A 27,047-nucleotide genomic window follows, 5' to 3' on the forward strand; every position below is an offset into this window, starting at 1 on the left:
ATACTACAGGTTTGTATGGAAACATATATAGTAAGGTTATGATATAAAACACAGTCTCTGTTTTGGTTGCGATTTATAAAAGCATTAAATTTTTCAATACGGTTTAAAATTTAAAAAAAATTATTTAACGCCAAAATTAGCTGAAAATACTGCTTGATAAGTTTAATTATGTTTGTTAAATTAAAAATTAATAAAAGTGCAGCAGAGAATTTACTTAATCAACAAACAACACAAACAATTTGATTCAAACATCAACAAACTTGAGTATTCCGAAGGCGTAACTGTACCACCCGCTCAACAGGCTGAACCTGAACAAAATGACTTCCAGCTTGCTTCTTGAAATTTTCGCGCGCGAAAAAAAGTGTTTCTCCTTCATAATCTGGTCGCTTATCAAAGCGGCCTCCTTGTATCTTTTGCACGTGTTGAGTAGGTTCAGCAACTCCTTGTTTAAATATTTAAATTATTTATTATTAGTTATTTTGAGATGCGATACGAAATCAAAAAGTCAAAGTGCTCAATATAATAATTTTAAAACATTGGCTTGCTATTAATACTGCTTTTATTTTATTTCACCAACCCCTAACTGGTGAAGTCTTAGCTCGTAAAAGTTTTTGGACTAAAGAAATAATTTTAAAAGATTAAAAAATGCAGCAACAATATTAAAATAGTTTGGAATATTAAGTTACAAATTATTCGTATTTAAGAAAGATTTTTTTTTGGTATGATTTAACCTTATGTTAAACTTGAGCTTATCTCACGGCACACGAAAAGGCTCAAGCTCTGTAGACTTTCGCCGATGTTTTTGTTAAGAAAGAATTTAAAATTTTTGTATAAACTTTGAATCAGTTTTTAGTAAATATGGAGTGTTTTATACTATCATAAAATCGCAAAAAATTATATTTTAAAACTATCCTTCTCATTTACTTAGAAGTCAACACCAACACAGCTAAAAACATTATAGATTAAATTTATTTATAATTCAATACTAAACCTAAATGTGGTACAAATTTTCAACTTGAACACTAGACTATTTTCCAAATAAAAAAAGTAAATTCAAATTTTCAAACTCGCGTTCAAGTGTCAAAAGCAAAACTAAAAATCGTCAAAAACACTAGCGTTCTAAAGCATACCAGTAAAACAGTATCAAAACAATTGAAACCTTGTAAAAGTCGATCCACTGCCTCTGCTTGAAGACCTGCCAGTCGGCTTTCAGGTACAATTCCTCGTCAATCCTCTGCTTGCCCAGCCTCTTGCAAGTCAGCTTGATCTCGCCTGCGAACGGGTTGGTTGATTTCCTAGTTCGCTGCACTATTGACAGCTGAAAATTTTATTATTTTCCTTTTTCTATATGATAGATTGTTCATATATAATCGAAATTTTATTACTTTCTATGTAAAACTTCATTAAAATTTCAGGTTTTTTAGTTATTTTTGTTCGAATTTTAGATTTTCCAGGCTTTTCCCAGATTTCTCAAACTCCAGGTTTTTTTACAAAACTGTCAAATGTCAGGTTTTTAGCTACTCTGATACGAAAATAAACAAATAAAGTACTTTTATTTTAAAGGAAAATAAAAAAACTGTCTGTACTAAGAAGAAAAGGTACTAATTTAAATTAACCTCAGTTTTGAAAGTACTTTTCAGTCTGTTGGCGAACATAATCAATACAACATCCGCTGCAGCTGCTAGCTTCTTTCTGTGATTAATCATGTTTATTAGCATTAAGGATATATGTTAGTTAAGAATTAATAAACAAACATTTACTTTCAGGGACTATCTTTTATTTTTTTAATTAAATAGTCTATCAGTTAGTATGTTAGTGATCTATCGTATCCTAATTTTGTGAATCGGTTGTATCACTATAATTCAGTAAAACTGAGCAAAATGTTTCTTTAACTTCACCTTTTGTTTAAAGCAGTGTTTCTAACTATATATATGTTAAACTCCATCTTTTCATAACTTAATATAAACTTCTGTGCAATTTTTATTTTTAAGAAAAATAATCTGCAAAATACAATTTTTTAAAAACATTATAACTTTATAATTTTACTGTAAAAAGTACTATAAATAAAAACAAAATGTTAGGATTGTTTATTATAGTTTCTACACATAAAGCGTTTCATCAGAACAATAACAAAGTTCACATAAACTTTTTTTAAAGAATCACTAAAATACATATTATGACGTTTTTAAATAAATTTAAAAAACTTCAGTTGGCTAAGGTTTTAAACAACTTCTGCACAAGTTAACTTATGTTTTCTTTTGCCTTGTTTGTTTTTATTTTTAGTTTTTATTTTTTGCTATTTTTGTTATTGGTAAGTGTTTTTTTGTTCTTTTAAGATACATATTTTGGTTGCGAAGACAGTTGTTTTTAACATTAGCTAACTAAAACTATTCAAATTTATTTGAAACTTCGTATTTTTGTAAAAAAAAATCTGTTAAGTTTTTTATTGTTCTGATGAAACGCTTTAAGTGCAGAAACTGTAGTAAATAAAACGGACATTAGTATCTTTTGTATTATTAATATTAATCTCTGCTTTTGCATCGAGAACTTTGGCTTTTGTCAATAACAAAAACAATTCCAATTATGTTTTGTATTTACATAAGTAATCTTGTTTAAATTATTAATTTCTATTCTAGTTTTTATAATACAAACTTATCAATACTTTTTAGTTTTGCTAAAACTAAACAGAATGTAGGGAAAAAATTAGACCGCAAACTAGGGTTTCAATTATAAAAAATACTTTTGAACTTTAAATAGCTAACACTAAAATGATAAACTCTGAAACTAAATAATGTTCTATGTAAGCTGATAAAAGTGTCCTGGTAACTCGAAACGGCACAGCTTGTCTTCTTAAACACCAAAACAAACGCGCTCACTTACCAAACACCAGCAAACAAATACTTTTAACAAACTTTTTATTGGGAAGTTGGCCCCACTTTTTGAAAACTTCGAATCTGCGATTCAGCAGCCTCATCTGGTCTTTCGGTGAAATTTCATTTTCATCCTCCCCGTTCTCAGCTCCATCTAGTGTCTGAAAAATTGTTATTATCATAAGGATATGATTGACAACTATCTTCTAACTAAAGTTTGAGAATTTGAGTGAAATAACAAGTTGAATATGTTTTTTTTTGTTGATAGTTTTTTGGTAGTGTGATTGTTTAACAGATTAAACCAAAATACTTTCTTTCTTTTTTTGTTAGGGTATATTTAAAACCTTATGTTAAAGCAGACTAATTAAACTTTTGTATAAACAACCAAAACACCTCGATGGCGACGCGGTATTCCCCGGTGTCGAGCAAGATGGCGGCCAGCTCCAGCCTGATGTCGACCGAATCCTCCGCCGATATCTGCAGGCACTTGAAAAAACTCTCCTTGGCGCTCTGGTAGTCGTTGAGCTTCAGCAGCGACATCCCCTTCAGCTTGAACAGCTCCTTGCTGGTGGAAAAGTGCGCGAAGTGGTGCACTTCCAATTCCTCGATCAACCGCAACGATTCGGCGTACTGGCCGGCTTCGAAGCACGCCACGCAAACACTGATCTGCACGTCCGCTGTTTGTCACGATGTTAGAGTTTGTTGATTTTTTTGTTTAATTAAAGTATTAAAAAAACAATTGTTAAGTTAGAAAAAAACTCGATAAGAAAAACAAAAAGCAGGGTTGCCAAATGTTTTTGGGAAATTTTCTCCAGGTTTTCGAAATTTCTTCCATGTTTTTAAAGTTACACGTTTTGGGGTCTATTTTCAGTTTAAAATTAAGTTTAAGGTAAAAAACTGTGCCTAATAGTATAACAATATTGTAAAAAATATCTAAAAGCTTCTTTAAATGTCTTTTTTATTAAAAAAATTGGAGATGACAAAAATTTTTATCTATAAGATAGATTTTTTGTTGCAAATCAAAACTACTTGACATTTAAAAGTAGTTTAAAATTCCAGGTTTTTCTAGGATTTTTAGTGATTTTTGTTCAAAACTCCAGGTTTTTTAGTGATTTTTGCTCAAAATTCCAGGTTTTTTTCAAAATTACTCTAATTCCAGGTTTTTCCCGTTTTTGTAGCTTGAATTATCTTACAGATTTTTCAGGGATTCCAGGTTTTTTGACAGCTCTGAAAAAGACTTAACTTAACCCTCATAGTTTTTAATATACTAGTTTACTGCAACAAAACAATTTTAACCTTGGAAGTATTTCTTTCACCTTTATTTATATATTTATGTATATAACATTAACGATTAGTTTTATTTTTGATTAAAAATGTTTTTAAATAGCACTGAAAAATTTGTCTAACTCGAATTACGCTTTTTTTTTCCCTTCAATGATCAAAACTACGTGACATTTGTCTTAAGAAACACAGCACAAAAAAAATCCTTACAAACACTCGTACAACAAACCTACGAACGCAGAGTCCAGCTTGATTATGCTCGATATGGCGTCTTGCACCAAATGCGTGAGATTGCAGTGAATGGCGGCTTGCACCGCTTTCGACTTCAGGTCGAATCGGGATGGGAAGGATGTCAATTCTGCGAATGTTCTCAACGTCGTTCCTTCGCACTTTCTTCGCTTCACCTGTGAAGATATTTTTTTTTCATAATGCAGCGTTCTGTTTTTGATCTGAATAGTAATTAAAAAAAAAAGTCAACTTTTAAGAAAATTTGTTCGTTGTTATGTCTTAAATATCAATGTGCTTTTTCGGTATTAAAGCCAGTGTTGATTTCAACTTAAAATAAGAAGAGATCAAAAAAGTTTATTAGTGAATATTTGTTTGGTAGTTTACAATAGTATGTGAAAACTTTGTTAGCAGATAGTACTTAATTTTATAAATAACTACTGATTTGAAAAAGTTTTTACTACAATAAAAGTTTTTTTTTTAGTAAAAAGTTTCTAACTACAAATATATAAATGTTGTTAAAAAATTTTTAATTGAAAAAAAGTTAGTTTGCTATATACCTTCAGATAATTCAGTAGTTTGGTCTTCTGCTAAATAAAAAAAGTTTAATCTTTTTCCATAAAGTCCAAAGCCTGAAAATTTTTTTTTTTTGGAACGTTCAGATTTAAATAATATATAAATTCAAAATCTAGTAAACTGAAAAGAAATTATTATGACTAAATTAGAAACACATAACTTTTTTCTTAAATCTAAATTGGTAGACGAAAAGTTAAAAAAATAACATATCTATAGCAAAAATTATTTATGTGAGCCAAACAAAAATTTATTTTGAAAATTAGGAAATACTCATGAATGAAGCGGTATTTTAACAATGTCACTTTAAGTTGAAAAGCTTGTGATTAATTCTAAAGAGTATTTTTACATACCTATTAATCAAAAGTTGTTTAAATCTTTAGAAAAACCTTCAAAACGTCTTTCCATTTATTGCATTCCACGCACAGTTCACACAAATGGTGCAGCTTCTCCTCATCGAAACACCTTTTGTGAAAGCGCATCACTTTCTTTAACAGGTTTATCGCAACTTCGTAGTAACGTTCTTTCATTGCCTTACTGCAATTTTGTAGCATTTATTTATTAGAAAATAAACATACACTTTTTATTATAAAATTTTAACGTTTGAAAAAAAGTAGCAACTTTAGATATATTTTAACTAAACGTACTTCGTTTCACGTTTCTTACCTTCTTGGAAAGCCTTTCTGCAATATATAACAGTTTGATTTTTTTAATAACAAAATGGTTATAAATAATTTAAGTAAATGTTTAAGCTAATAATAAAAAGATACCAATTTAAATCGATAAACTGAATTTACCGGTATACTAACAATTTCCACCCGCAATCATTTCCTACCCGCGCACAATTCCCACCCAAAATCTGTTTTCATTTTCTTTATTTATATATTTAATTTTTATTTATTTAGTTTTTCATTAAATAATTTATTTGTTTTTTTTTACTATCACTGTTACCTCTAACCCTCACCCTTGGTCGGTAAGCGGTTCTCGGATTTGATCAGGTGGGAATTGAGCGATGGTTAAAACTGAGCGGTTCCCGAATTCACCATAACACCTACTTTAAAAACTCTCTTTCATTTTTTTTTAGTTGTAAACTTTAGAAAAAATTAATCTTAATGAAGTTAATACTTTTTTCGTTGAAAATTCGTGTTACACTAACAACTGTAATGAAGTATAGCATCCTCACCCAGCCAAAACAGATAAATAGAGAAACAAACAAAATATGCACGTGGTCAGAATAAATAAAAAAGTCATCCGAATACCACTCACGTTGCTTGTTCGTACGCGAGCTTGCACGCTTGCTCGGAATCCTTCATGGCGGTGACGATGATTTCGAACGATTCCAGCTTGACGGCTTCCGAAGTCACCGTTTCGCATATCAGCTTCTTCAGCTTCTTTGCCAGCTCCATGTTTTCCTTGTCCAGCTTGAACGCTACGTTTTGTTGCAGTTTTTTAAACGCACACCACATTGGCAGATCAATCAATTTATGATTAAAGTTGCAATAATATTGAGGATAAACTTTGATTTAGGGAATTTAATTATATTCTTATAATCTTGTTACGTTCTTGCGCAACGGTTTAGTTTCAATTAAACCGAAGTGAAACTAAATTAGTCAAAATAAATTTATATGCACATTAAAAAACTCTTAATTTTCGTATCAAAAAAAATTTCTTGCAGAAATAATTTTACAAACAATAAACCTTTTTTAAAGCAAGAGGTGGCGCGATGTTTCTTGTTTATGTTGAGGAACTCGTCACCAATCAGAATCCACGTTCTGGCTGAATTGTCCAATCGCAAGCTTGCGGCGAAATATTGACACTCAACCGACAGTTCTGTCAATTCCTCCAGCGTCTGGCTACTGCAATGATATAGTGAATTCAAGCTGATAAATTTACAAACATATACTTAAGCTACAAACTAAAACAGTTTAAATGTACAACAAAAATCAGTGGTTGAAAAATAACTCAATTGTGAAGTGTTAAAAACTTTCAATAACATTGATGCACATGAGCATCTTTTTACTTGTAAAAGCGTCAACAAACTTTGAGCCGCCCATTCTGGCCACTTCCGAGTAAATTTCCGACAATGTTTCGTACGGTTTGAAGCACTGAGGGTGCTCCTGAATGATCCTCTTGCATATCTTTATCGCCTGCTGGTGGGCGCCCCTCATGTATTCCTTGTTGGCCTGCCCCATCAGGTTCTGCATTGCAGTCGGTATATTCACCCTTTGCTTCGGCAGTATCAGCTAGGGGGTTTTTATTGAGTTAGTTTTATTAAATGAAATCTTTTTTGTTTTATTAAACAACTTTATTTTATATAATTGATCAATTTTTCTTGTCTGAATTGAGAATAAAGTTATGAAAACTAAACAGAATTGCTTATAAAAATAATGTGTAGATAGTTTCTAATAAACCAGTATTTTTCGCTTGTTTGGCTTGCACCTTCAATAAGGTTTTCTTAAACACTATATTCTTATAAGTACATAAGTATTTTAAACTTTTTAAAGATGTAGAAATATCTAGATCAGGGTTTCCCAAAGTGAGCCAAGAGCCCCTTTGGGAGCCATGGCAGAAATTTAGGAGGCCATGAGGAGCAAAGGGGGGCATCTTGCTGTAAAGGGGCCATGAGGTCATAATTTGAAACATACAGTAGGTATTCTGGAGTTGATGATGAATAGCAAAAAAAGGTCTTAGGTGTTTTTAAAGGTAGTTTTGAAACTTACACTAGACATTCTGGATTTAATGATCAAGAGCAAAAAAAAAGTCATAGGAGGTGTTTGAGTAATCTTGTTAAAGGGCGCAATAGCTTTTTTTATTTTAGTTTAGGGGGTATTTTGAATAAAAGTTAGGGGAACCCTCATCTAGATGTTAAGATAGAGCTCTACAATATAAGTACCTTTTGAAAACAAGAAAAACCTCCGTTTGATTTTAGCATTGTACGTAGTTGTAGTATAACTTAAATTTGTATTGTGTTAAAATACAATTTTACACACTATTTTTTTGATTGTATTTATTTTAATAAAAGTTTAAATAACTTACATCACTGGGGTCTATATCATTTTTTGTGTTTTTTATATTAAGGACTTTGTAGATACTTGCAATATTATCTTCTCCGGGTTCTTTTACACCTGCAATTTAATATGTAATTTAAATCTACTGCATTACACAAAAAAAAAACAATAATTTTTTCATTGATCAAAATTGGTCTTTGAAAAAAAAACCTTCATTCACGTCTTCAACTTTCACGTCAATCGTGCTTTCACTCGCGGGTAATTCCCAGTGTTGAACTTCCTCGTCGCTCAGCAGCTCCACGTCAAAGTCGTCGTGTTCCACGCCGAACATGTAGTAGTCGTCAACTTCATCTTCGATCTGATTGGCTGACGGGTCGTTGGCGTCTTCCATGACTGTTGAACAAAATGTTACAGCTGAGTTGTTTTATTAGGGTAACTTAAAAAACCTTCAACTATATTTTGCTGAGTCAGGATAGTTTTATATATAGCGGATGAGTTGTTTTATTATACCAAAAAGATGACTTGGAGTTTTTTGTAAAAACAGACTGAATGTGTTTAAGTTTAAAATTTGAGTAAGTATTACGTAGCTTGGTGAAAATATGGTAAATTTGAAAAACTTCTAATAACGTTGTTTTTGTTTTTAATGTTTACTTTTTGATTTAACTATTTTTATCTTTTTTTATTTTGAGTTGACCATAGCTAATTTTATAAACTAATAGTATACTTTTTTTAGTATTTTGACAATAATCTACTTATTTTATATATAGATATATAAAGTTTACACTAAATTAGATAAGTGCATAACTGTTGACTGGTGCAGCAGTTTTTTTGTTCTTATGAACTTAACATCTAACATGGCTTGCAAGAAAAATTTTGAATTTTAATAAATTCCTCGATTTAGACTAAAATCTTATTTGATTTTTGTTGGTAAGCGCCAAATTTAACGTATAACTAGATAAAAGGTCGTAATTTATTAGTTTGGTTGGACAAATTTAACGTATAACTAGATAAAAGGACGTAATTTATTAGTTTGGTTGTAATGACGTAGCTATTATAATAGGATAAGTACATTTTATAACTTTTTTAAGGCCATAGGGGGGGTAAAACATATTTTTTACAAGTTTTTTACGATTTTTTTATATTGATTATACAATTTCTTTAAATATCCGGCTTGGTAAAAATTGTTTTAGAAGTCGTGCTGGTGAAAAAATTTTTCTAGTAAATCTAGTCCGCTTATCAAAAAAATTACTAGTTGATATTATAATTCATAAAACTACTCCTTTAAACTATGGTTCCTTTAATAGTAGTTGTTTCATAAATAATTCTTTTTTAATTAACAATTTAAAAGAAAGAACTAATAAACATTTTTATTAAGGTCATAGGGGGACCGCTTTTATTCTTATTTTTACATTAATGTTTAAGTACAAGTTACTTTTTACTACTTGTTAAAATTGTAACTTTTGAGATGTAAACAATTTTAGTTGGAGAGTTAATAGATTCTTTATTGGAGGAGGCTCAAAATAATAAGAAAAAAATTGAGTATTTCTTTAAAATTTATCCCTTCCCACGTTTTTCCAGATAAATACCTTAAATTATCAAAAAATGTTCCTTGGAAACTGTATAAAATAAATTTGTAAGGAGCTTTTAAATTTATAGCCGTTTTTTTTAAAGAATCTAACTTTTTATGGTCATAAATCCTTTTTTTTTCTAAACTTTTATAACGGATTTTTCTTAATATTGCAAGAAATATTTCCTGAAAAGCTGAGGTACTTATCTCAAAATACTCAGCAGGAGGTAGACTTTTATTCAGTTACAATTTTACTTTTCTCCTCCAATAACAAAAAAACTGTCATTACGCACGAATTTAGTTTTATTTCAAAACTTGTTTGAATGTAAAATGAAATATAGCTGTAAAAACACAAATTTCAATCAATAATAAAGTGTTCTTGAAAGTGATTATATGTTTTAGGCTATATTACAGTCATACCAATACTTATCCTATATTTGTTAACAACTTTTTCTAGAAGTTCAAGAAAGCATTTAGTATTTTAGAGTTTAGTATTTTGAGTGACTAAAAACTGTCGTAAGTTATACTTTGTTTTTTCACACCACCAATAAAAAAAAGTAAAAACTTTATAAAATTATTAAAAATTACACAAACATCTCAAATTAGTTATATTATTATAACAAAATATTGAAGCTTAATAACTAAATCTCATTCAAATTTAAGAAAAAAAACAGCTTAAAATTTTCAGAAATCTTAAAATTATCCTGATTTTTTTAATAAAAAGCAAACTTAACTGAGTCATTCTTGAGATTTTTTTAATAGTTCAAACTAGCCTGACTTAACCTTGGTCGTCCTGAAATTAAAAAAATATTTTACCGACCTGAGTTTTCCTGAGTGTGTAGCAACCCTGATATTTATATGCAAAAGAAAACTATTTGATCTCTATACTAACAATAAAAACTAAACAATATAAATACCTGAGTCTGTATAAGTACAAAGCTTAAAAGTAATTTAACTTCTTTTTTTTAACTTGTTTAAAATAATTCACTAACAAGATGTGTCTTGTTGTTCATAGTACCTGTCGTTTGGACAATTTTGTTCTGAAGAAACCGTTGTGAGAGGCTGGTAAGTTTCCAAGCTTTCATAACTGTTTGAAGAATATTAAATTAACCACCTTAACAAACCTGGAATAACTGTTTGAAGGTCATTATATCAATAATCTGAGTGTTTAATGTTTATTAAGCTGGAACAAAACCAAAAAAAAAAAATAATTTATATTAAATTAGTAGTATGTCTTAACTTCATTAGTAGATCATTCTGACTTTTTTCTAGTAAAAACTTTTTAAGCACAATTATTCAGTGCAAGATAAACTTTGGAAGAGCTAAAATACTGTAAGGTAACACTTGAATTGATTTAGTTTCAGGGATTTAAAATAAAACAAAACTGTAATACATTTTCTTATTTGTTTAAAAACGTGTTAAAATTAACAAGCATTTTTTTATTTTAGCTAATACAGTAATTATGAAAATAATTATAAGTTTAATAAGGCCATAGCGAGGTCCACCTTGATTTTTACAAGTTGATGTTTTTAGTAGAGCTCTTTCTCAGCTATCGGACATTTTTGGCCACTTAAAAATTCAAAGTAACAGGGTTGCCACTCGTTTTTTCAAAATTTTTTCCAGGTTTACAAATTTCTTCCAGGTTTTTAAAAGTACACATTTTTGGGTCTATTATTAGTGTAAAGTTGAATTTAAGGTAAGAAACTGTGTTCAACAGTATAAAAAGATTTAAAAGATACTGTAGAGCTACTTAAAATGCATTTTTTAATAAAAATATTTTTGGTGATGACAAATTCTTCTTATCTATATGATAAATGTTTTGAGTCAAACCGAAATTTTACTACTGAACATATTAAAATTCTTAAAAATTCTAGGTTTTTCCAGTTTTTTTTCAAAATTTCTTAAATTCCAGGTTTTTTTTTGCCTAAAGTGTCAGATTCCAGGTTTTTCCAGGATTCCAGGTAAAGTGGCAACCCTGAAAGTAAATTTTGAGATAAAAGCAAGCGAAGTTGGTGAGCTCATTAAGTTCCTTAAAGAAAGAGCAAATCAAAAACGCAAAAAAATAGACTATTTCACTAAAAAATTATCTTCTCCTTAAAATACATTCAAAATTTTTAACTTTTTACAGTAAGTCCATTATCAATATTTAAATCTTTTCAATACAAGAACTTTTTTTTATCAACAAGACTTTTTTATTGTAAGTTTTTAATATTTTAAAAATACCAATATTCAAAGTCTTAAAACTAAAAAAGGAACCTTTCCTAAAAAATTGGAGTCTTAAATTTTACAAATGAAGATAAAGATAGATATTTTTTAATTTTTTAATTCTGAGAAAATTGAAAATAAAGATTTGTGGTTCATCAAAACTTTTTATAAAAATAAAACATCTTAAAATTAAAATAAATTTTCTTAATACTAAACACAGGACGAGTAACACGAAAAAATAAAAATTAAATTTTTCGATTTTTTTTTTTGAAAATTTGTAGGTAGAAAGTCAAGGTTCTAAACTAAACTGTAAAAAGAACTATATATATATAACAAAATTATTAATATTTTTTTAACCAATCTATCTACTTTAAGGTTTTTTTCTCGCTAACAAGTTAAGCTTATTGTGTAAGTTAAGAATACTTCATATTCTAGTAACAATCTAAAAAACTTCGAAAAGTTCAAAAACAATAGTATTGAGTAGGGAGACGGGAAATATATGACCTGTAGACCAGAATCTGCCAACAAATAGAAATCTGTGGCTATGGAGTATTTTTAGCTTTGTAGAAAACAAATAAAATTAAGCTTTTACTAACAATAAATATACAATGTATTTATTAATTTATTTTTAGTACACAGTTGTTTTTTATGAATCAGTAATTTAAACAATTTAGTTTTCAAACAGTTTTTTTCTTTATGGTTGTAAAAATATTCAAAACTACATAGCCCACTAAAACTGCTTTTTAAAAAGTCTAGCCAAAGAAGGAATTTTTCAAGTAAATGTGGCCCACCAACTAAACAAGTTTTCCATCCCTAGTATAAAAGTACAAAAAGTGTTTGTCAACTTTGACAAGAATGTAGTATGTGTGCAAACCTACTATGATACAGAAAAACAACAAAATATTTATTTGATAAAACGAAACCAACTTGTTTTCATATGAAGTAGAAGCAGAATACATCTGGTTGTATTCTTGCTGCTCAGCATAAGTGTATGTGGAGCTGACAGGCTTCAATTCCAGGGTGACTTCTGTTGAGTGTGGCTCTTCTTCTTGTGAAACATCCATTTGTTCTTCACCTTATTATCAGTGTTAAATTTATTAGATAAATTTACTAACTATTCTTCAATTGCATTAGTACAACATTTACTATATACATTAGTACATGTATATATTAGTCTTATTGAAACAACAATGATCAAATTTTAAAAAATGATTTTTTTATATTTAAACTGTAGTAGAGAATTTCTGTGCAGTATTTTTCTCTGAACACTGGCAACCAAAACTGTAAAATAATATTATTTTTAAATTAAGTGCATACAGTTTTTTATACAATTTTTTTAAGTGTATAAAATTGAATATTATTTTAACATAAGAATTGGAAATGAAGTCTGAAGTCATGGTTGTTTAGTATCTACTTTAGTGTATCAACTTTAAGGGGTCAATAATTGAGGTCTTATAGTTAAAACAATATTTTAGATAATAAAATCAATGATCTTCATTTTTAACTTTAAGTACATACAATAAGATAGTTTTATTAAAACATCAATCAAATTTTAAATTTAGCCAGCTTTGTAAAAAGTTTATGCTACGAATCAAAGAAAAGAAGTATTTCTTAGCCAATATTCTTTTAATTTTATAATAATCTTTTAGAGTTTATCTTCTACTACTAACTCTTAAAATTTCATTGCTTATGTTATAAAAACTACTTTGAAACTTCAATGCAGTTAAAAACAAATGTTAGTTTTATTTAGGGTTGCCACTTGTTTTTTTTTAATTTTTCCAAGTTTTTCTAATTTCTTCCAGGTTTTCAAAAGTACACATTTTTGGGTCTATTTTTGTTATGAGTTAATTTCAAGGTAAGAAACAGTGTTATATAGTATAAAAACATTGAAAAAATACTGTAAAGCTACTTTAAATATATTTTTTAATAAAAAATATATTTGATGATAAAAAAAATGTTTTATTTATATATTAAACTTTTGAGCCAAATCGAAATTTTACTACTGAACATGTGAAATTTTTTTTAATTTAGGTTTTTCCAGGTTAATTTAGTGATTTTTATTCAAAATATCAGGTTTTTCAAAGTATTTTTTTTTGCCTAAATTGTCAAATTCCAGGTTTTTTTCAGGTTTCCAGGTAAAGTGGCAACTCTGTTTATTATTAATTTAATAAAGAATACTTACACTTCAAAATATGATTAACCCCTTATAGTTTTATTTTTTAACCTGCTCTTATCATTAATACTTAAAAAAAGTTCAAAAAGTTAAAATTCAAAGCATTTTGTTGTAAAAAAATAGATAGATTACAACAAAATTTTCAAAGTCATGAGAAAATAGAATACTAAACATATTTTTTTTGAGTTTACGTTCAAAATCTTTGACAAAACTTGTTATATCTCAATAGATAATTGATTTTTTTATTAGCATACAGTGTATTTTACAAGCCTTGAAATATTAGAAAAATAAAAAATCATGCTTATAGTGACTTAAAAAAAGCTTAGCATTAAATAAAAAGAAGCTAAATTAGTATCAAACAAAATACACTAACAATATTAATTTATATTAGAACATCGTTAAAATACCTTCATTTCCAGTAATACTTTCATAATAGTAGTCATTATCACTGGACTTGTTTAATGATAGATCCATTTTCTTTAGTTTTAAACATTGTAGCAACATCGAAATTAATGAATTACTTTTACTCAGTAAAAAAAATATTTAAAACCTTAAATTAACAGTTCTATATCTTAAAATGTTATTAATTTTTTAAAACTTAACATATCTTCCTAGTGATTTATTTTAATAATTTATGTATATTTATACTTAGGTTTATACAATAATATGTTATATACAAATTTTATGTTTATAAACTATGTTCTTCAAACTTTAAATTTCATAAACAATTTTTTTTTAACAAACTCTTCAATTACTATAAAGTCTGACTTTTTTTAGCCAAATGTTTTGTCAGAGTTTATTTCCATTATGTTTTGTTGATAAGTTAAGTTTTATTTATATAAACACAGTTACCATAAAAAATTATATTTCTTATGAATTTTTTTATAACATGGTGTGCCGAAAAGATTTTTTCTTTAGTTTAAGTAACCTGCTAAAAAGGTACAAACTTTTTAGGTACAAAATGCCAATATGGTAGCACTTTTTGTTATAAAAACTCTTTGTTAAAAATACAATTTACTTTTTTTACTTAAAAAACCGAACCTAAAAGTAGCTATACCAAAGTGTTATATTTTAAAACAAATTACACTGTATGAAACTTAATAAATTAAAACTGTAGGAACTAGAAAATAAGTTGACAACTTACAAAATTTGAACAAACATTTTACATTTATTTACTTAATGAAAATAATAAAAAGTGCAATATAAATTTGCATACCCATGATTAAAACATTGGCATATAAAAAATGGAAAATTCACATAAAATTTAGATAAACGGCAATAATTAACAGTGCAACAAACATTTTAATACCCAATTATTGAAACATAAATATAAAAAGTTTATAAAAATATAAAATAAATTTTAGCTGAACAAAAACAATGAACAGTTCATTTACAAACCCATTGATTGCAACATAAACTTAAAAAGCTATAAAAAACCAACACTAACAAATACCACAGCCCACTATGAGCATCACACCATTTCCTCCAAAGTACACCACACCACTTTATCTTTTACATTTGTGCTTTCTACTAAAACAACAATTTAAAATAGAAAAGTTTTAAATAATAAGTTAATAGGAATAAATTTTCATAACCCTAAACTAGCTTTTTTTTGTAAAACACAACATAATAAAAGCATGATTGTTTTCATAATCTTTATTTGAATTTAGTAGTTAATTCTATTTACTAAATAGATTTTAAAGGTACAAGGAAACACAAGATAGATTTAGAAACTTTAAGGGTTGAATAAAAATATAAGTTTACATACATAAATAAATACTTACATATAAAACCATATATCAAATAAATACTCAAGACAACTAACTTTTAACAAATATGTTTTGTTTTTGTGGTGAAAGTTTTTGTTTTGGATGGTATTGATTTAATACTCATTTGTTCTGACAAAATTTTCTAAATATTGCAAGGAACATTTCCTAAAAATTTGAGGTAGTTATCTCAAAAAACCTAGGAGATAAATTTTTAGTGATTTCTAGTTACTTGCCGTTTTAGTTTGTGCCTCTCATAAGGATTCATTGATCCTATAAGAAGTAAAACTCATTGTTTTTTGAAGATTTTTTTAACTTTATCAAACATATTTTTAATTTAAAATCAAGGAAATAAATGATAACCCAAAAAAATACAGGGAAGTTGAAGCCTTGTGTAAAATGTTTTATATTTTTTAAATAAAAACAAAACAAAGTAAAATACTAGTTTTTATGATTTTTCACAGGTAAGCTAATACACAAACTGCTTTTTTTTTTTTGTTTAAATCTTCAGATTTTTTACAGGGTATTCTAAGATTCTATGTTGAGTAGTCACCCTGTTAAAGTTTTTACTTCAAAAAAACTTTTAAAAACATGATAAACTTTATTGCTAGTACTATATTATTTCTTTCTTTGAAAGCTTTTTTCAATACTTTTTTTTAAAAATTTGTAAACAAACTTTTACATTTATAAGTCATTAATTACCATCAAAAACTTTTAAAAAATAGTAAAGAAAAAGTGATTAGAAATTTATAAAACATATTAAGTATGGCAACTGATTTAAAATTTATTCCAGGGTTTCTGATTTTCTTCTTGGTACTTTAATACACAAGTCTTATTTTCACTGTTTAATAAAAATTAAAACATAAAGCAGGGTGGCAAATGATTTAAAAAAAATATTTCAGATTTTCTTGAAAGTTTTAAAACTACCAATTTTCTCAACTACACTTAGTATAAAATTGTATTTAAGATAAAACTGTTTTAAACAGTATAAAGTGTTCAAAAGACACTGTAATACCAACTTATATTGTTTTACAATATTGTAACATTCTAAATGTAATGAAAAATTATTATATATAATAGATATTTTATATATGATATTTCTTTTTTATTCAACATGTAATAAAAGTTGTTTGAAATTCCAGGTCTATTAATTATTTTTGCTAAAAATTCCAGGTTTTTTTCAAAAAATATCTAATTTCACGTTAATCCAGGTTCCTTCAGGAGTTAAATGACCACTTTAATGATGTAAAATATGCATATGATAGTAAACAGGGTGGCCACTGGCTTTTTCGAAATTTCTTCCAAACTTTTAAGTATCTTTCAGAATTTTGAAAGTACAATTTTCCTATTAACTTTTAGCATAAAATTAAATTAAAATTATTAAAATGGTTTTAAATAGTATAAAAAGTTCTAGATATTTAAAAAAAATGTTTATTATAATGTTTTCAAATCTTATCTAAATTTCATTACCTAGCAAGTGAAATTTGTTCAAAATTCCAAATTTTCCAGGATTTTTTAATGATATTCTATCAAAACTATTGGTTTTTTACAATGTTTTTCAAGAAATATTAAAATCAAGGTTTTACCAGGCTTCTAGGTTAAATCCCAACCTTAAGTTTAAAACTAAAAAAATATACTGTAATGCTTTTTTGAATAGTTTTGTTTTGGTATTGGTTTTAACTAAAAATATAAACGTAAGTCTCTCATTTAAAAAAAAAAGTTTATTAATTAATTTTGTTTAACGCATCCTCAGAATAATATTGCTAAAAACTATTAATATTATAGTGTAATCTTAGTTATATACAATGAATTTGAAAAGTCTAGCTAAAAATAGTTACATCATAAAGAAAAAGCCTGTTTAAAAAGTTTAAATTAGAATCGAGTTGTACTAAGCTAACTTGAAGTAATTTATAAGACAAAATTGCTAAAACAAAATCATTTAAAATAGTAGATTTTTTTTCCTGAAACTAAATTAAATAAAAAGCACATTAAAAAATACAAAAAAAACGACACAATAATACTACTAAAAAACGCTATTTATAAAGTTTTAAATTGTAAAAATCCCTTTGTTTGCAAATGTTTGGCTCGCAAGTTCTAATAAACAAAGATTCTAGAACTGAAAGATGGTAGGTATTTCTAGCTCGGGATAGGATTTCGAACCTATTATCCAGGTAGTTCTCGGCACAAACAGGGTTGTTGAGGAGGTGCTGATGAATAGATAACAGTTCACTTTTAGGCTTCACTCATCATTAAAAATTAACATTTTTTGTGACATGCTTCTCTTGCCTGACGTTGAAACGTTGAGATGTTGTATTTGTTGCATAATTCCTTTTTATGTGTATTTAAAAAAAAAGCTATTAAATACAATAGTTTTTTCTTAAATTATAAAATTTTCTTTAATTATTTTTTTTTTAAGATTTTTTTATAAGTAAACTTAACTAAACTAACCTTTATTTGTAATTTTTGTTAATTTTTATACTTATTTTTACTTTGTATATTAATAGTTGTGATTTAAATTCATCTATGTTTAAACAAATTTCTAACACCCAGTGTGAGGTTTATTGATTAAGACTGAATTGTTTAAATATCAATAAAAGCACAAAGCAAGTACCAAACTAGTTTTTATTTATAAGAACATGTACATAAATAACATTGTAGAAAGGACAAAAAAAATTGAACACAAATAATCCTAAAAGTTGATGCCTAAGGGAGGAGATGGTGTTGTGCCAGTTGTTTATCCACAGGCCAAAACCAGACTGGACAAAAATATTGTTTTATAAGTTAAAGTTCAGACCATTGTAAAACTTTATTAAAACAGTAACAGAACAATAACAACAAAGGGGTTCATGGCTGACATATACAATTCTGCCAACCTTGAACTTGTTTTATAAAACATCGTTCTAAAGTGTATAATAAATAAACCAAAAGAATGGTTTCTGTTAGAATTATTTGGGTGATGGCCTATTCTTAAAAAAACAAAATTTGTAGTTTTGTTGGATTGTTATTTTTTGATGTAGTGCTAGTGAACACTTGCCTGTAGATTCAAGCTTCATTATTTTCCCACACTTTGTGGTTTTTGGTGTTAAGATTTTAGTCTTGTGAAAGTTCTCCAAAAGGATTGTTACCAAGGAAGCTAAAACATAGTTTTTTGTTTTATTTTATTTGCAGATAATTAAAAATAAAACATTAATGTGGCAGGTAAAGTTACATCTTATGAAACACATTCACTATTGGCCAAAATATTTTTATTTTTGCATAGAGTTTGACTGTTAATTCACTGTTATTTTACTGCTAAAAAAAATAATAGTGTATTTTTCAGTTTAAGTTCAGATATTTGTTAAAATTTTAAAACATCAGTTAGAAGAATAAAAAACAAACAGTTCATGACTGTACAATTAACTAAAATTTGAACCGTTTTTACAAAAAAGTGTTGATGATAGAGTGCTTTGTTCAGTCTTACTTGGTCAAATGAAAATAAGATTTTTGTTAATTTTTTTTTCTTAAGGTAGAACCTGATGTTTTCTACCTTAAAAAAAAAATCAAAAAAAATTATTTTATCATTATCAACATTAGTGGATAGATAATATGAGTACAATGCTCATTCACTTATCTGGACACGTTGGGCAAGCAAGATTTTTCTGTAAGCATGTCCGGATGACCAATATTCCAGATAATTACAACAATAATTTTTTTCATAAAATAATATAGTTGCTGCATATAAAGCAATGCATAATAAAAGTGTTATGGTAAAAAGAAATACATAGTAATTTATAAGAAAATGATAAATAATAAAAGCTAAACTTAAGGTGTATTAATTCTTTTTTTAAGGTAGAAAAACATCAGACTTATTTTTAAGATCTTAAAATTTACTTATGGGTTTTTCAGAGTCCAAAGTTGTAACTGACAAAGTTTTATAACAATTCAATGATTAAAATAATAAAAAAACACTTAAAAAAACAACTCAAACAACTGATTTGCGTAGGCTAATCAGATGGACTTGGACTCTGAAGAACCCATAAGTAAATTTTTAGATCTTAAAAATAAATATAAAGTACTTAAACGTTTGAAAGAAAATTGCAAAAACCAAAATTCATTAGATTAGCCTATGCAAATCAGTTGTTTGAGTTGTTTTTTTTTTAAGTGTTTTTTTATTATTGAAAATCATTGAATTGTTACAAAACCTATTTAGTTACAACTTTGGACTCTGAAGAACCCATAAGTAAATTTTTAGATTTTTTTTTTTTAAGGTAGAAAAACATCAGAACTAACTCACTCTCCCCTCTACAACAATAAACGTTTTCTGAAGGTCATGCAAGTGAGTTTGAGCTCATCACGTATTATTCCACCTGCCCTATTTTTAAATTTACTAAGAAAAAATTTAACCATTTAATTAAAAAATAAAACTAAATCTATAAACAAAAAAGTAGAACTTTTAACTAACCAAAATAAAAAAAAAACTAATCCTAACCCTTTATTGAAAAAAAGCCTGGTGACAAGCCATTTGGCAAACACTAACAAGGTTAAAATCTCAACACTAAAAACCACAAAGTGTGGGAAAATCCTGAAGCTCAAATCCCCAAGCAAGTGCTGCGGACGTTCTGAATAAAACAACAATAGCAACAATCCAATTATGATATCACTGCCACCAAGTGATCCCACAACTAGCTGTTGAAAATTTAAGCAGTGTAATTTAAAAACAATAGCTGCAAAACAACAAACTCTAAAAAAAATCTTATGTAATTTATTGCTAGCATTAAGTTAACACAAATCTTGATCAATATTTAAAAACTTGACAAATAATTTCTCTCTTAACAAACTTGTATTAGAAAAAGTAAAAAATCTCAACAGAAATGTTCCTTTATATATTAAAAATAAGTTAAATAACATAAAATATTTAACTTAAATTTATACAGAAATCAACTAGGAAAACAAAATATATAATTAATCTAGTTTATACACAAATGCACAAAAAAAAAAAAGACAATAAAACAATATACTCAGGCTTGTGATTAAAGCACTCAAGTTTCACTTCTTGTAGGAAGTTAATAGAAAATTTTTATAACCGCATTTAAACTTATCTTTTTTTAATTTTTTTAAATTTTCTGGGACACTAGACCAAAACCTTGGACCCAAATACCTAATGGAGTTTAGGCCATTGGTGTCTCTTTGGGCTACCTTTTTCTAGACTACCTTTTTGTGATTAGCTAACATATTAAGGTTATTATAGTTCAATTTTGAAAAAGGTAGCCTAGAAGTAGGCTACTTATTATAAATGTTTAGCCGTTATAATGTCCTAACTAAAGAGCAGAACAACAAATTTTTAATAGTTTATGTTTAAACGTTTTAATAACTTTTTTGATAATAATTTAAAAAAAAAAACCTGTTTGAAACTTTAGTTTGCTCTAAAACAAAGAATTCTCAAAGCTTAGTTAGCTCTAAAACTTACAATTCATAACTTAAAAAACTTTTTTCAAACTTTAGTTCGTTCTAACTCGAACAATTTCTTACAGAAATAGCTCAAACTTTACATTATTGTTTTAAAGTGTATTAAAAAATTGCGCTTTAAATTTTAAAGCTCTAACTAAAGTATTGTGAAAGTTGTAGTAATTTAAAGTTGTACTAAAGGAAAAACTATAAAATACTTTTTTCAAACTTTAGTTCGCTTTAAAACTGACAATTCTTTACAGAAATAACTAAAACTTTGCAGTAATGTTATTAGGTGTATTAAAAAATTGCGCTTTAAATTTCAAAGCTCTAACTCAAGTATTGTTCAACTAACAGCCTTTTAAAGTTAGTTGTACTGAAGTAAAAGCCAAAAATACTTATTTCAAAGCTTAGTTAGCTCTCAAACTTACAATTCATAACATAAAAAACTTTTTTCAAACTTTAGTTTGTTCTAACTCAAACAATTTCTTACAGAAATAACTCAAACTTTACATTATTGTTTTAGAGTGTATTAAAAAATTGCGCTTTAAATTTTAGAGCTCTAACTAAAGTATTGTTAAAGCTATAGCCATTTAAAGTTGTACTAAGGAAAAACTAAAAAATACTTTTTTCAAACTTTAGTTCACTCTAAAACTAACAATTCTTTACAGAAATAACTCAAACTTTGCAGTAATGTTATTAGGTGTATTAAAAAATTGCGCTTTAAATTTCAAAGCTCTAACTCAAGTATTGTTCAACTAACAGCCTTTTAAAGTTGTACTGAAGTAAAAGCCAAAAATACTTTTTTCAAAGCTTAGTTAGCTCTCAAACTTACAATTCATAACATAAAAAACTTTTTTCAAACTTTAGTTCGTTCTAACTCGAACAATTTCTTACAGAAATAACTCAAACTTTACATTATTGTTTTAAAGTGTATTAAAAAATTGCGCTTCAAATTTTAAAGCTCTAACTAAAACATTGTGAAAGTTGTACTAAAGGAAAAACTTAAAAATACTTTTTTCAAACTTTAGTTCGCTCTAAAACTGACAATTCTTTACAGAAATAACTAAAACTTTGCAGTAATGTTATTAGGTGTATTAAAAAATTGCGCTTTAAATTTCAAAGCTCTAACTCAAGTATTGTTCAACTAACAGCCTTTTAAAGTTGTACTGAAGTAAAAGCCAAAAATACTTTTTTCAAAGCTTGGTTAGCTCTCAAACTTACAATTTATAACATAAAAAACTTTTTTCAAACTTTAGTTCGTTCTAACTCAAACAATTTCTTACAGAAATAACTCAAAGTTTACATTATTGTTTTAAAGTGTATTAAAAAATTGCGCTTTAAATTTTAGAGCTCTAACTAAAGTATTGTTAAAGCTATAGCCATTTAAAGTTGTACTAAAGGAAAAACTAAAAAATACTTTTTTCAAACTTTAGTTCGCTCTAAAACTAACAATTCTTTACAGAAATAACTAAAACTTTGCAGTAATGTTATTAGGTGTATTAGAAAATTGCGCTTTAAATTTCAAAGCTCTAACTCAAGTATTGTTCAACTAACAGCCTTTTGAAGTTGTACTGAAGTAAAAGCCAAAAATACTTTTTTCAAAGCTTAGTTAGCTCTCAAACTTACAATTCATAACATAAAAAACTTTTTTCAAACTTTAGTTCGTTCTAACTCGAACAATTTCTTACAGAAATAGCTCAAACTTTACATTATTGTTTTAAAGTGTATTAAAAAATTGCGCTTTAAATTTTAAAGCTCTAACTAAAACATTGTGAAAGTTGTACTAAAGGAAAAACTTAAAAATACTTTTTTCAAACTTTAGTTTGCTCTAAAACTAACAATTCTTTACAGAAATAACTAAAACTTTGCAGTAATGTTATTAGGTGTATTAAAAAATTGCGCTTTAAATTTCAAATCTCTAACTCAAGTATTGTTCAACTAACAGCCTTTTAAAGTTGTACTGAAGTATAAGCCAAAAATTCTTTATCAAAGCTTAGTTAGCTCTCAAACTTACAATTCATAACATAAAAAACTTTTTTCAAACTTTAGTTCGTTCTAACTCAAACAATTATTTACAGAAATAACTCAAACTTTACATTATTGTTTTAAAGTGTATTAAAAAATTGCGCTTTAAATTTCAAAGCTCTAACTCAAGTATTGTTCAACTAGCAGCCTTTTAAAGTTGTACTGAAGTAAAAGCCAAAAATACTTTTTTCAAAGCTTAGTTAGCTCTCAAACTTACAATTCATAACATAAAAAACTTTTTTCAAACTTTAGTTCGTTCTAACTCGAACAATTTCTTACAGAAATAGCTCAAACTTTACATTATTGTTTTAAAGTGTATTAAAAAATTGCGCTTTAAATTTTAAAGCTCTAACTAAAATATTGTGAAAGTTGTAGTAATTTAAAGTTGTACTAAAGGAAAAACTTAAAAATACTTTTATCAAACTTTAGTTTGCTCTAAAACTAACAATTCTTTACAAAAATAACTAAAACTTCGCAGTAATGTTATTAGGTGTATTAAAAAATTTCGCTTTAAATTTTAAAGCTCTAACTTAAGTATTGTTCAACTAACAGCCTTTTAAAGTTGTACTGAAGTAAAAGCCAAAAATACTTTTTTCAAAGCTTGGTTAGCTCTCAAACTTACAATTTTTAACATAAAAAACTTTTTTCAAACTTTAGTTCGTTCTAACTCAAACAATTTCTTACAGAAATAACTCAAAGTTTACATTATTGTTTTAAAGTGTATTAAAAAATTGCGCTTTAAATTTTAGAGCTCTAACTAAAGTATTGTTAAAGCTATAGCCATTTAAAGTTGTACTAAAGGAAAAACTAAAAAATACTTTTTTCAAACTTTAGTTCGCTCTAAAACTAACAATTCTTTACAGAAATAACTAAAACTTTGCAATAATGTTATTAGGTGTATTAGAAAATTGCGCTTTAAATTTCAAAGCTCTAACTCAAGTATTGTTTAACTAACAGCCTTTTGAAGTTGTACTGAAGTAAAAGCCAAAAATACTTTTTTCAAAGCTTAGTTAGCTCTCAAACTTACAATTCATAACATAAAAAACTTTTTTCAAACTTTAGTTCGTTCTAACTCGAACAATTTCTTACAGAAATAGCTCAAACTTTACATTATTGTTTTAAAGTGTATTAAAAAATTGCGCATTAAATTTTAAAGCTCTAACTAAAACATTGTGAAAGTTGTACCAAAGGAAAAACTTAAAAATACTTTTTTCAAACTTTAGTTTGCTCTAAAACTAACAATTCTTTACAGAAATAACTAAAACTTTGCAGTAATGTTATTAGGTGTATTAAAAAATTGCGCTTTAAATTTCAAAGCTCTAACTCAAGTATTGTTCAACTAACAGCCTTTTAAAGTTGTACTGAAGTATAAGCCAAAAATTCTTTTTTCAAAGCTTAGTTAGCTCTCAAACTTACAATTCATAACATAAAAAACTTTTTTCAAACTTTAGTTCGTTCTAACTCAAACAATTCTTTACAGAAATAACTCAAACTTTACATTATTGTTTCAAAGTGTATTAAAAAATTGCGCTTTAAATTTCAAAGCTCTAACTCAAATATTGTTCAACTAGCAGCCTTTTAAAGTTGTACTGAAGTAAAAGCCAAAAATACTTTTTTCAAAGCTTAGTTAGCTCTCAAACTTACAATTCATAACATAAAAAACTTTTTTCAAACTTTAGTTCGTTCTAACTCGAACAATTTCTTACAGAAATAGCTCAAACTTTACATTATTGTTTTAAAGTGTATTAAAAAATTGCGCTTTAAATTTTAAAGCTCTAACTAAAATATTGTTAAAGTTGTAGTAATTTAAAGTTGTACTAAGGAAAAACTTAAAAATACTTTTATCAAACTTTAGTTTGCTCTAAAACTAACAATTCTTTACAGAAATAACTAAAACTTTGCAGTAATGTTATTAGGTGTATTAAAAAATTTCGCTTTAAATTTTAAAGCTCTAACTCAAGTATTGTTCAACTAACAGCCTTTTAAAGTTGTACTGAAGTAAAAGCCAAAAATACTTTTTTCAAAGCTTAGTTAGCTCTCAAACTTACAATTCATAACATAAAAAACTTTTTTAAACTTTAGTTCGCTCTAACTCAAACAATTTCTTACAGAAATAACTCAAACTTTACATTATTATTTTAGAGTTTATTTAAAAATTTTTGTTATTACAAATGATACATAAAAGCAAAAAATTTAAAACATTTATTTTTGTGTTTATTACATAGTAATAATTTAAGTCTTAAACTATTATAATTGACCAATTTATCTACTATAAAAACACATTATTCACTATAATACAACTAGCTATGATTTATTAAACTCATATTTAATCAGTGTACTTAAAAAATACTTTTAGAAAGATTATAATATTATATTTAGTTATATACATAATGTATATTTATTTACCTCCTCATTACAGCTATGTAGTTGTTCATTTTTGCTTTCAAGGTAAGCGTTTATCAGGTCTTCCTCGTCTGAATTGATACCATCTCTAGAAAAAATGAGTTTTTCTTTTTCTTTAACACTGCTACATCCAGCCTGGAGAGTTTAATCAGTTAGTGACATTATTAAAATATTAAATTATTTAATCAACTAATATTAATAAAAAATGTAGTATTAAATTTTGTTATCATAATTTATTATACTAAGAATCAATTATACTATTAAAAACATTATAAAATATGATATATTTATTTACCTCCTCATTACAACTATGTAGTTGTTCATTTTTGCTTTCAAGGTAAGCATTTATCAGGTCTTCCTCGTCTGAATTGATACCATCTCTAGAAAAAATGAGTTTTTCTTTTTCTTTAGCACTGCGACATCCAGCCTGGAGATTTTAATCAGTAAGTAACAATCTTAAAAAATTAAAATTGTTTAATCAACAAAAAATTTAAATAAAAATTTGTTAAAAGAAAATTAGTGTGAAGTTTAAATACCTTTAGCTTACATTTATAAATTACTGTAGTTAGAGCTCTATAAGTAATTAGTTATATATGTAAGATAACTATAACATTAGTACTGACAATTTAAAATAACAATTATAAATTTCAAAAACAAACTTTGCTTTGGTTGATATTTGTACTTCTTCTTTGATTTAGTGATTTATAAAACTTTTGTGTATTATTTCTTGACCTTTTAATTTTATTAAGCTTTTTTTCTTGTATCCCATCTAAATTTTTATCTTCGTTTGTAACAGGACTACTAAAAATTAGATATTTCTTGTTTTTATTAGCTATTTCAATAAAACTACTGTACCAACTTTTCTTAATTTTAAAAGTAGTTTTTTTCTTTAGATATTTTAAAATTATTGGTTTGATAAGAAATATAGGCATAGATTTTTTTTCTAAGGTTTCGTAGAAACATTCTAAATCATGAATATACTGCTGTACAGCAGGTTTTGAACTAAATAGTAGTTCGATTTTACTTTTAAACTCTGATAACAACATTTCCAACAATGGTAGGTTTATAAAATAACAATTTTGCTTATGTATAATGTTATTTAAAAACTTATTCATGCATAAAAATATTAGCAAAAACTAAAATATTACATATTCGATAATTCAAGCTTGTAGAAGTATATTTGGGTAACTTATTGTTAAGTCTAAAACAAATTGAGTATGATTAATGTAATAAGTTTGAAAAATAAATTATATTAAGAACTTTTTTTAAATATATATAATTTTTTCTATTCGTAAACAAGAACAACTGAACCTATAATTTATTTTGTAAATAGTCACTCGAATGATTAAAAAAATCTAAAATTAGTATATACTTTAAATTTTTACAATAATTGTAAAGTAGATACTACTTAAAATAAAATTTGTTTAGAAGGTATTTTTTAATTTTTGTTCAGTTTTTAGTTAACTTAAAACTACCTGATTAATAAAATCATTAATCTAATCATACAGTTAGAGTTCATATTTT

The 27,047-nt window shown here is 26.7% G+C and overlaps 1 protein-coding gene across 1 annotated transcript; it reads right to left on the reverse strand.

Moving 5' to 3' along the window:
- Positions 1 to 244: 244 nt before the first annotated feature.
- Positions 245 to 25,950, reverse strand: LOC145846996 (general transcription factor 3C polypeptide 3-like; the record flags this gene model as incomplete). Its single annotated transcript, XM_082953482.1, has 18 exons — positions 245 to 442; positions 1,160 to 1,318; positions 1,617 to 1,692; positions 2,913 to 3,031; positions 3,264 to 3,547; positions 4,381 to 4,555; positions 5,339 to 5,486; positions 5,597 to 5,632; positions 6,216 to 6,378; positions 6,648 to 6,805; positions 6,990 to 7,192; positions 7,986 to 8,074; positions 8,168 to 8,350; positions 10,517 to 10,611; positions 12,657 to 12,804; positions 14,310 to 14,379; positions 25,527 to 25,658; positions 25,819 to 25,950. Coding segments are annotated over 18 exons (2,568 nt in total), but the record flags the coding sequence as incomplete, so codon positions are not given.
- Positions 25,951 to 27,047: the final 1,097 nt, after the last annotated feature.

This window comes from Thalia democratica, unplaced genomic scaffold, assembly GCF_965202585.1.
Source record: "Thalia democratica unplaced genomic scaffold, ktThaDemo2.hap1.1 HAP1_SCAFFOLD_764, whole genome shotgun sequence".
NCBI classification, from domain to species: domain Eukaryota; kingdom Metazoa; phylum Chordata; class Thaliacea; order Salpida; family Salpidae; genus Thalia; species Thalia democratica.